The following is a 10741-nucleotide window of genomic DNA, read 5'->3' on the forward strand; positions in this document are numbered from 1 at the left end:
TATTGTAGCACTTCCTGTAGTAGACATACTATATCCGGTTACCGGTACTTGATTTGCAGTTGGAAGTAACCATTTTGTACAGAATCCTTACTTGGACAAACTACTCTGCAGGTAATTGTAAATTCCAATTATGTATTTAAATATTTCCCTAATTCATACTCAATTCATACTCCAGCTCAGAGAGCGTTTATGGTTTTGTATGAGAATTTACCCTCCTATATAATTGTCATGCAGATGCAACTACAGAAGAAACAATAGGATAAAAAACTGAAATAAACAGCTGGTTAGCTAATTAGCTAAATTGATTATTTATTTATTAAGATATCCTTTATTTGTCCCGCAATGGGGAAATTACAAATATGGCAACATACTTGTGTGGTGATGTATTTTACCTAAGTTTTTGTGTATAGTCGTCTTTTTTTATGATATTTAGGTTGCACTGTTTTGGAAAAAAATATATACAATACGTGGTATGGGTGTTGAATATTGGAATATTGAAATTGTGAAATTTAACATGTCTCAAAAGAAAGTACCGTAATGAAACATATGACTGCTAAATTTCATCCAGTTATGAAAATGCGACAAGGCGGATCAAGAATTATATATATATTCCCGTTATATATAACGGGAAACAACGGGAATATATATATATAAAATCCTCATCTCACCCCTCGGGTGGTGTCCGTCCCTCATTCAGCTCGGGTCCTCTACCAGAGGCCAGGAAGCTTGAGGGTTCTGCGCAGTATCCTTGCTGTTCCCAGCACTGCACATTTCTGGACTGAGATGTCCGATGTTGTTCCCGGGATCTGTTGCAACCACTCATCTAATTTGGGGGTCACTGCCCCGAGTGCTCCGACCACCACAGGCACGACTGTCACCTTTACCTTCCAGGCTCTCTCCAGCTCCTCTCTGAGCCCTTGGTATTTCTCGAGTTTCTCATGTTCCTTCTTCCTGATGTTTCCATCACTTGGGACCGCTACATCCACTACAACGGCTTTCCTCTGCCCTTTATCTATGATCACGATATCTGGTTGGTTCGCCATTACCATCTTGTCAGTCTGGATCTGGAAGTCCCACAGGATCTTTGCTCTGTCATTCTCCACCACCTTCGGAGGTGTTTCCCATTTTGACCTTGGGGTTTCCAGTCCATACTCCGCACAGATGTTTCGGTAGACTATGCCAGCCACCTGGTTATGGCGTTCCATGTAGACTTTCCCTGCCAGCATCTTACACCCTGCAGTTATGTGTTGGATCGTCTCAGGTGCCTCTTTGCACAACCTACACCTTGGGTCTTGTCTGGTGTGGTATATCTGGGCCTCGATGGCTCTGGTGCTCAATATATATATTGTTGTTTCCCGTTATATATATATACATACATATATATATGTATGTATGTATATTTGCCAGAGGCCTATTTATATTATTTATTGTCTTTGCAATATGCATAACGCATGTGTCATTATTGCGCTGACAACATTTTTCGATATACAGTGCACCCTTACTTGAAACTCTACATTTGATGAAGGGTATATGAGTCAAGTCGTGAAAAAAACTGTGGCACAAGCACAGAGCCTTGGAAGTTCCTTTGAATTTCAGTAAATCCACTGACAATGAACTAAAAAATTCAATAGAAAATGAGCATTCTTATTTTTTATCTGTAAACGAAGTGTAAAACAGGGTCATTTCTTTAGAAATGAACTTTTAAAACAGCATTGTTAACACTGCATTTTTTTTCTTTTTTGCCAATGCATTTGACATTGTGAGTCACAGACGCTCTATTCTTCTGCACACAGTGGCAGGAAGTCGTCCAGATATCCGCAAGAGCCTCCGGGAAACAACAAAAATGAAAAGGTCTGGTGAACAAACTGAAGCGGGTGTTGCTTTGAGAAGAAGGTGCTGCTGCTGCTGTCAGCCCTATGAGCTGTTAGAAGCGTAACACTGGATTGGTAAAAAGTTGTAGTAAGCAGCTGGATGTGTTGAAGATGACGTGGACTCTGCACATTTCCATTCTCCTAGGACTGAGCTGCACAAGACAAGGTAACGGTCTGGAAACTCACCATCTTTGGATCATGTAATGGACTATCGTATTATTATGGGGCAGGATTTTAATGTTTTGATTTTAAAACAAATTGACAGATGAAAGAATAGAAAAAAGAAAAATCCATTTTGTGGGGAAAGCTCTGATTTCAGACTGCCGCTAGATTGTGAATTGCTGGATGGATGGATGGATGACGGAAGGATGAATGAATGGATGGCGACTGGGACTGAAAAATTAATCAAATTCAAATTGACATGAAAATGTAGTAGAATGCAATTTTGAAATTGCAAAACCTGCAATTTTGAAAAAAAAAAAGAAGAAACAACAACTCCATTTGGGTCAGTTGGTAGACTTGTTTTTTTGTAATAGATGTGTACTTTATTTATTTACATTCAGTGCTTAAAAAGTGCACTCAACGTGTTTACAAGTCATTGTTTCATGAAACATGAACAGTTGAAAGCCCCAGATTTGGTTGCATTCTTGTTCTCATCTGATTTATGATTGACTAAATTACGTTTATACCATTATTATCATTATTGCTCAAGTGAATGTAAACAGGGTAACAAAGCTATAGCAAAATCTCAACTTCATTCATTACACATGACAATTTGACATTTCTGTACAGTTTCTGCTGAGTTTAGCAAGAATCATGCGAATCGATACACAGGATTTGTTTTAGAGGGCCACATAAAATGACATAGCAGCCCGGATCTGCCCCCGGGCCTTGAGTTTGACACAAGTGCTGTAAAGGATCTATAGATAAAAGTGATAAAAGTTCAATATTTGCCATGTGATTAAAGATAGTAGTCAGCTTTTAAAAGTACCAAAAGACGATAGCTCTATATTTACAAGCGGTATACAGCAGAACCTCCACTATTGCACATGTTGAAAGTTAAAAAAATTTAGTTCAAGAAATGCATGAAAATATTTTATTACACAGTCAAACACATATCAATGTTGCATTTGGTCATTGTTGTAATTGCAACTTGACTCTCCACCTAGGCCGTTGTATGCTTTTTGTGCCACGCCCACCTGCTAAGCCCCATTGTTCCTCTCCATCACATACCCGGTCGCCATACCAACCAACTCTGACCTTTATCCAGCGCCGTCTTGGTTTCCCGTTTGCAATTGGTTTCCCCTGGAAACTTCCTGTTGATGTCGGGTCCCCTTGGCCTCACTTCCTGTTCGCATTTAACACGCCAAGATCAGGAAGCACTGGTCACGTCTTGTACTGCATGCATGCTGAAAAACAATGAAAGACGTTATTTGTGTCACCCACACAGATGGTGCGATTACAAAAGAAAAACACTCGGCATATTCAAATCAAGTAGACAAACCAGCTAAGTCACTTTAGGTGATATGGTCTCAAAATAAAATCTCAGATTTTTTTTTTGCTTTGTTCACAAAAATGATGGCATATATGCAACTCACAAAAATGAGTTGCACATAGAAAAAGCATCAAGTTGAGCTTTTGGGAAAATTTGTTGCTTGAGGGTTCATAAAGATTACTTACGATGTTGTCAACACTGTGATTTTGTAGCTCCTCTCTATTTACAGCAATCCTCTCAGTGCATGCAGTGCACATCAGTGAGGAAGTGTTTTGAACTCTACAAATTGCCCAATAAAACATTTCACACAAATAAATTCATATTAAGTGAGAAAATGGATTGATGGCCCTTTTTGTTGGGCCTCTGTATTTCCACAGTGATGTCCAGCGACCCATGGGGGCAGTGTCCCGCCAGCAGAAAGTGTAAAGAGAAATTTGGAGATGGGTCATGTGACAGAGAGTGCATGGAGCCTGAGTGTCTCCGAGATGGAATGGATTGCCTCAAGGACAGGGGACATTGCAAGTAAGACTCTTTCATCACCTCAAATCCGTATAAATGGACTGTTGTCGCAGAAATAGAATGTTATTGATTTATTTTATTACCGTATTTTCATTTTTTTAAACTCATTAAAGAAAAAAAACCTTTCATTTTGTAAATTATTCATGTTTAATGTTTTTTTCAATTATGAAATATCATTTATTTTTTGTGTTTTCATTTTATTTGAAACATTTGTGTAAATATTTAATTTATTTAAAAACTACATATTCGATATCAAATTCACAAAAATAATATTTTAACTAGATTTACCCTAGGATTTGTATGTAAAATATTTCATTAAATGTAAGCCATATTTTCAAATATAAATATATTTACTTGTTGGAGGGCTAATTTTAATATTTTATATATATTTTATGTATATTTTTATATTCCACCAAAATGCTTTTAAATGATCGTAAATGTAATTTCGAGTTGAATGTAGTTTAAAAAAAATTTTTTAAAGCATTTTCAATTGCTTGGCTAAAAAGAAATAGGCCAGCATTCATTTCTCACTCGCTTCTGCAAAGTGTTGCCATGTTAAGATTGGGCAAGTGTACTTACTAAATGTGACGCATTTTTGCTTCTTAGTCCAGGCCACATTCCGTATTGCCGCAACCACTATGCCAACTCTCAGTGCGACAAGGGCTGTGACAGCGCCGCCTGCGGGTGGGATGGTGGTGACTGCTACACTCATCAGAGCGCCCTGTGGGCCAAGGGCACCCTGGTGGTGCACGCTGCCATTCCGCATAAGGGGGCTGGCTCCACCTTTGCCAACACATCGCTGCTGTGGGCACTCAGCATCCTGCTGCGGACACCACTGGTGCTGAGGGGCTCTGCGCCACTCGCCGCAAACAGGAACTTGTTCGATTTCGATCCCCAGCAGCTTGTTGATCTGCTAGCTCAGACATCAGCAGGTGATGCTAATGGGTGAGTGCTGCGAAAAACGTTTTTGATTTGAGTAGGGATAATGGGTTTGTTTCAGCTGCAGCTGTTGTGAAAGTGCGATATAATAAAGATAGATTGTATTGTGCTTTCGATTAGGAAAACCAGTGGAACTAGTACACAGCCCTGTGGTGCTCCATTTACGCTCATTTCAATGCTTTCCAATCTTTTGATGAACAAATTAAATTCATATCTAAAGGTACCACTGCATATAAAAAATATTGAATTTGTATTGCATTTCATTAAAGACATTTTTAATGATAATACAATGATACTAGATCATGAGGGAAAATTGGACTGTACAAGTCAATATTGGTATTTTTTTCTTACCGCGTGTTCAATAATGTCTCTCAGTTCCCTGATTTTTCTCCAAGTGGACAACCGTCCATGTTCCCGCCAGCCCTCTACCTGTTTCCCTCATGCCACCGAGGCGGCTAGCTTCATGAGGGCAGTCATATTGCGGAAAACTGTAGCTTATCCGGCTCTGCCGGACCTGAAGGCCGTCATCGCCATCCGAGGTGTCCAGGATGAAATAGGAAGCCGAGACGAGCAGGAAGGGGAGGGGACCAGAAAACAGAATGTCAAAGGTAGCATTGTCAAATGCCGTTTCCTGTCCTTTTCAGCCATGGCTTTTTGAGATGTTTTTGTTATTCTCGTCATGATAGACATTCCTACCAAATTGTTGCTTAGGGAAATGGGCTTCGGGGGCAGAATTTTCAAACTCAATTTATTTTGTATTTTAGTAAATAATGAAAATGTCCAAAATTGGCTAAAACGTCACACCTCAGAATTGACTCGTTTCTCCATCGTTTTGTGTTAAAGAGCCGACGCCTGCGTGGCTGTGGGCTGTAGTTGCCATAGCCATGGGCCTGCTGCTGGCCCTGGCTCTGGTGGTCTTCCTGGTGGTGAGGCGTGTGAGGCGGCAGAGAGAAGGGAGTGGTCACAGAGCAAGAGGCCAGCGGGTGAGCCATCGCTCCACCACCACAGATGGCAACCCCAAGGCCTGGACGGCAACCGCCACCCAGCAGGAGGCCAAGGGGAGGCTGGCCCGGGAGAAGGACAAAGACAAAGACAAGACAGGCCTAAGAAAGAAGAAGAAAGCCAAGGAGACTGAAAAGAAGAGGAGGAGGGAACCTCTGGGAGAGGACGCTATGAGAATGAGGTGAGACCAGTATACACTACTTTCTAAAACATGGGGATAGGTACTCGTACCTTATCCACAGAGAAAGTTTTAGACCTTCAAGGTAGGTACTATTTCTGAGAGAAGATCCTAGTTCCGAGAGAAAGTTATAAACCTCAGATAAGGTTTTAGTCCCAGGATAAAGTACTAGCTCAAAGAGAAAGTTCTAATGCCCAAGGGCGGTTTAACTCATGAGACAAGGTTTTTGTCCCGAGAGAAGATTCCAGTCCCTGTGTAAGCTTCTAATTTCAAGAGGTTTTAATTCAAAGAGGAGGCTCCAGTCCTGAGAGAAGATTTGAGTCGCAGAAGAAGGTATTAGTTCTGAAAAGGTGCTAATGTCCAGTGAAGGTTATAGTTCCCAGGAAGCTTTTAGTCCCAAGGGACTTTACTGGTACTGAGAGGTTTTATTCCCACAGAGAAGTAATTTGTTCTGATGAAGAAGTTGTAGTCAATACACAGTGTTGTTTGTCAGGGAGAAGCTTCTCGTCTCAGAGGAAAGTACTATTTTATAGCATAAGGCCCCATGGAATGTTTTGTAGCTCAGAAATAAGGTGTGAGTCCCAAGAGAAGTTTGTAGTCCTCAGTTCTAGCCCTGAAAAAGTTCCATTCCCCATAAAAGATTCTAGTCCTGAAGAAGGTTGTAGTCCAGGGAGAAGGTATAAATTCTGAGAGAAGGTTGCAGTGCTCAAAGAAAGGTCTAGGCGTTTTGGTTTGCTGTACCTAATGTTGACCGTGTCTTGCTCAGGCCTCTCAAAAGAGACCAGGACATGGCTAGTGACACAGACTTCACGCAGAGCTCCTTGGAGGACGTGAGGACGGTTGGACGCCAAGAGGACAACAAACACTACAGGGCGGGAGGATCACAGCCTCGTAGACCACCACCAGGTGAGGTTACAACCAACACAAGACATACTGTACATCTTACCATTATAAGGAGATGCATGCATTGATGTCAGAAGTTTTTACCTTTTCCATCAGCTTCCTCCCTAGGCTGGGACCGGAACGGTATGCCTCCCCCTCTGCTCAGTCCACCTCAGCAGGTTTGCTCGCATGATTTTTATTTTTATCAGACTACTTTTTTTTTTGCTCATATATAAATGTCACATATGCTGTGCAATTGGTGGTCAGTCTGCTGAGTGGTGTGGCCCGGATGGTTCTGTGGTCTTGATCCGTGCGGTGCGCAGTGGACTAGATCGAGTGGTTCTTGAGCTGCTCAGAGCTGGAGTGTCTGTCAACAACACGGATCATACTGGTGAGATACTCAATGCTCATTATCCTCATTAATACCTTGGAAGTATAAATATGAATCTATAGTGAATATATAATAGTAGTAATACAGTAAATTGTCATTTCAAGTATGCAATATTGGCAGCACGTTTTAAGAGATTGGGCATGTGAATGCTAAAATGCTAACAGCGACTGCTAACGTTAGCATGATCTGCCAGAAAGTCAAACACAGACTGTTTTTAGTCAGTACTTGTTGTCAAAAGTTTATAATCCCCTGGTCAAGACAGTTGCTTTTTAGATGTCATGAAACATTGCGCAATGCATTCGTAACCTTCAAATGCAATGAAAAAGTCCACAGTAACCTTGGAGAAAAACAGCATGTGGCGACAATTCCTTATGAAGACGGAGTAACTTACCTCCTTCTTCCTTCCATGTCTTCCCCTCTCTTTCTCCTTCCAGCCCCTCTGTTGCCTTGCTCTGACTCTGAACAAAGTTAATCAAGAAGCATTAACTTTGTTTCCTGGCATTGTCCCCCTCCTTCTGTCTTTTTCATATACGCCCATGTCCAAACACATCCCTCCTTTCTCACTCTGGGCTCTGTTGTGTAATGGTTGTTCATAGGCTGACTTACTCACTCACTTCTTCCATCCCCATCCCTCTCCACCGGGAACGCACATTACCTCTCTCAGGGAGGTCGGCCCTGCACTGGGCGTGCTCAGTGAACCATCTCTCCCTGACCAGGACGCTCATTCGTTATGGTGCTGCTGTGGACATGCAAGATAATAAGGTACACTTGGTTTGTCGTGTTAACACTGCACCTGATATAAAATAATGAATATTAAAAAAAATGATGGTGAATGCCTGTTTATCGCCAGGCATATGTTCCTGAAAGGGAGCATTTGCTTTATAGAGATTTTTATAGAGTTTAAAGCCTCGAAGATGATTCAAAAATTTGAACATCAAAACGTACGTAAAGCTTATAAAACCGTTTTTATTGTATTCCTCGCGCTGGCATAGTTTTCTAAGTCAGAAACTGTTTACTCCCTGTTGAAGTTTACTGTAAAACTGACACACAAAACATGGTTGAGTGAACATTTTGGTGTTCGAAACAAAATGTTCACTCAACCTTGTCATTGACAGAATTTTGGATAGATGTTACAGGAAATTGTAAACCGTCACACAACTGCTACTTTAAAACATGAAGCAGCGAAGAACACAAACAGAGCAGATGCCACACGATGACCAAAACATTTCTTTTTATATTAGCCAGGGGTTTGCCATGTCCAAGAGAAGATTTTACTTCATTGCAACCTGGCTCCTTGGCACCAAGATGCTATTTGCTATTTGCCACAACATGTGGTGTCTTAGTGTGTTTTTGTAACAGCACAAAAATAGGAATAGGCAAAATTTTCAGCGAATAATGGAGTGTAGAGTTTGAAAAAATCTGGGTCTGTGAATGTGTTAATTGTGTATAAATGTATACTCCGAAGTCTGACGGGATAGACTCCAGCACACCTGCGACCATCGGGAGGATCAAGCGGTTCGAATAATGGATGGATGTATAGACATGGTTTTACTGCACTGTATTTCAACACCAGGGTGAGACGCCGCTTTTCCTGTCGGCCTTCTATGGTTGCTACGACACCGCCAGACTCCTGCTCCTCCACGGTGCCAACTTGGAGCTCCACGACCGGAGGGGTCGCCGCCCCGTAGACGTGGCCAGGGAAGGTTTGCACCACCAAGTCCTGGAGCTCCTGCTGGCCCACCAGATTCAGAGGGGGCCCACCACCATGGATGCAGCCAGCGACATGCTGTGGGAGGAGCGGGCGCTTATGTACTCTCCATGGGTCGGGACACAAGGACGGAGTGCATCCTTTTCAGGGATTGTGCCACATCGGGATATGACACCACCGCCACAGAGGTAAGTTTGAAACTGAGTGTGTGGGTGGTTAAAAGCTGCTAAAATACAAGATCTACAACTGTACTAAATATTTTCCATTTGCATTTGCACATAAGTGGGCTGAGGACAGAGCCTGGGAGAACTCATGGTCAATATAACTCCTCCCACAGGAGTCATCTTTCACTGTATCTAGCACCCTGCAGTGTGTCAAAATAGATGAATCTGAAAAAAAAAAAAAAAAACTAGTGTAACACAAGTGGGTTGAGAGGCTTGAAAACTTATCCAATTAATATTTTTTTCTCTCAGTTTTAGTTTAAAGTAGTTTACATTTTATAATGTAACTGAACTAGTTCAGTACAAGTGGGTGAACGACAGAACTTTGGGGAACTCCATGGAAACCATTTAATTACAAGAACACACAAAACCACTAGATCATATAAATTTCTTTTTCCTAAAAATGTAGTTTTTTTCACTAATCACAGTGTTATCTGGTGCTTGATGTAATGAAAGAAAATTGGAACTGAAAGCATGCTAAAGATAGAGCCTTGGGGTACTAATTTAATATTTTATAAACCAATTGTTGTCATAATTTGTCAAAGAGAATCTATTCAAGGATAACATTCAAATGAAATTATGTCTTTACAGTAACTGGTCCATGGGCAGTGTCCAATACCCATCCCCTCAAAACTGGCGACCACAGCTCAACCAATCAGCGACCGCTCTGGTGCCCCCGAGAGTCATGGGCCGCTCCCCTCGGCCCATCAGCACGTTGCAAGAGGTCACCTCGGAGGATGAGGACCGAGAGAGGCTACAGGAAGCCCCCAGAGCAGTGACGCCTCACTTCCTATCACCGCAGCCCGCTCCCCGGCAGCGTTCCTTCTCGTGTACCCAGCATGCATTGCAGCGCCGCTCCAGCTCTCACCAGTTGGAACCCAATTACGTGATTGTGACTGAACGGACAGCCAATGAGCACATAGAACGAGTGATCGTGTCCCCTCCGCCGGAACCCGCGAACCAGTCGGATCACCAGACACTCGTGAATGGCGGAAGCAACGACGGTAGCAGCGTAATAGAGCAAGCTAATGTTAGCGCTTCAGGATCGGAGCCCAAATCTCGGGGAGAGAGGTCAAATAATGCCAATGATGCCACACAAACGGCCTTGTAGAAAGGAGCAAACAGACCCATTGAACAATATGCAAATAAAGTGAACTCCTGTTTATCGCAGTGGATACAGCTCCAGCACGGGGTGCAAATATTGAACTGCAATACAGCAGGCGTTCACTGTAAGGACGATACTTCCTTTGCAAAGTCCATGCAGTGGCGTAGTGTGGGGGAGGGGGGGGGAGTATTTTGTCATCTCACCTCAGTGCCATGATGGGCCCAAAGACAAAAATTTCTCCCAAATTATTCGCCTCCATTGGTCTTGTATAACTCATTTGTTGGTCTTAATCATATTTCATCCATTATGCATTGATCGTTATATTAAACATATTTGCACAAAATGATTCCGACTTGTTTTTATCATTACACTTTACCTCAACTCTTACCATCTATTTCCTCTTTGCGTCAGGGTCCACATCTACAACAAC

General features: G+C 42.1%; 2 protein-coding genes across 2 annotated transcripts in view; one reads left to right on the top strand and one right to left on the bottom strand.

Moving 5' to 3' along the window:
- The window catches only part of tap1 (transporter 1, ATP-binding cassette, sub-family B (MDR/TAP)), a 106971-nt gene that overhangs the window by 7468 nt on the left and 88762 nt on the right, over positions 1 to 10741 (bottom strand). The window lies entirely within an intron of this gene.
- Positions 8 to 10657, top strand: notchl (notch receptor, like). The gene is made up of 12 exons (XM_052066379.1): positions 8 to 111; positions 1794 to 2037; positions 3744 to 3888; positions 4492 to 4830; positions 5200 to 5432; positions 5668 to 6007; positions 6771 to 6910; positions 7004 to 7065; positions 7154 to 7277; positions 7942 to 8039; positions 8851 to 9173; positions 9798 to 10657. Exons 2-12 carry the CDS (start codon positions 1983 to 1985, stop codon positions 10315 to 10317), a joined length of 2379 nt encoding a protein of 792 aa, XP_051922339.1. The 5' UTR covers positions 8 to 111; positions 1794 to 1982; the 3' UTR covers positions 10318 to 10657.

This window comes from Hippocampus zosterae, chromosome 5, assembly GCF_025434085.1.
Source record: "Hippocampus zosterae strain Florida chromosome 5, ASM2543408v3, whole genome shotgun sequence".
NCBI classification, from domain to species: Eukaryota; Metazoa; Chordata; class Actinopteri; order Syngnathiformes; family Syngnathidae; genus Hippocampus; species Hippocampus zosterae.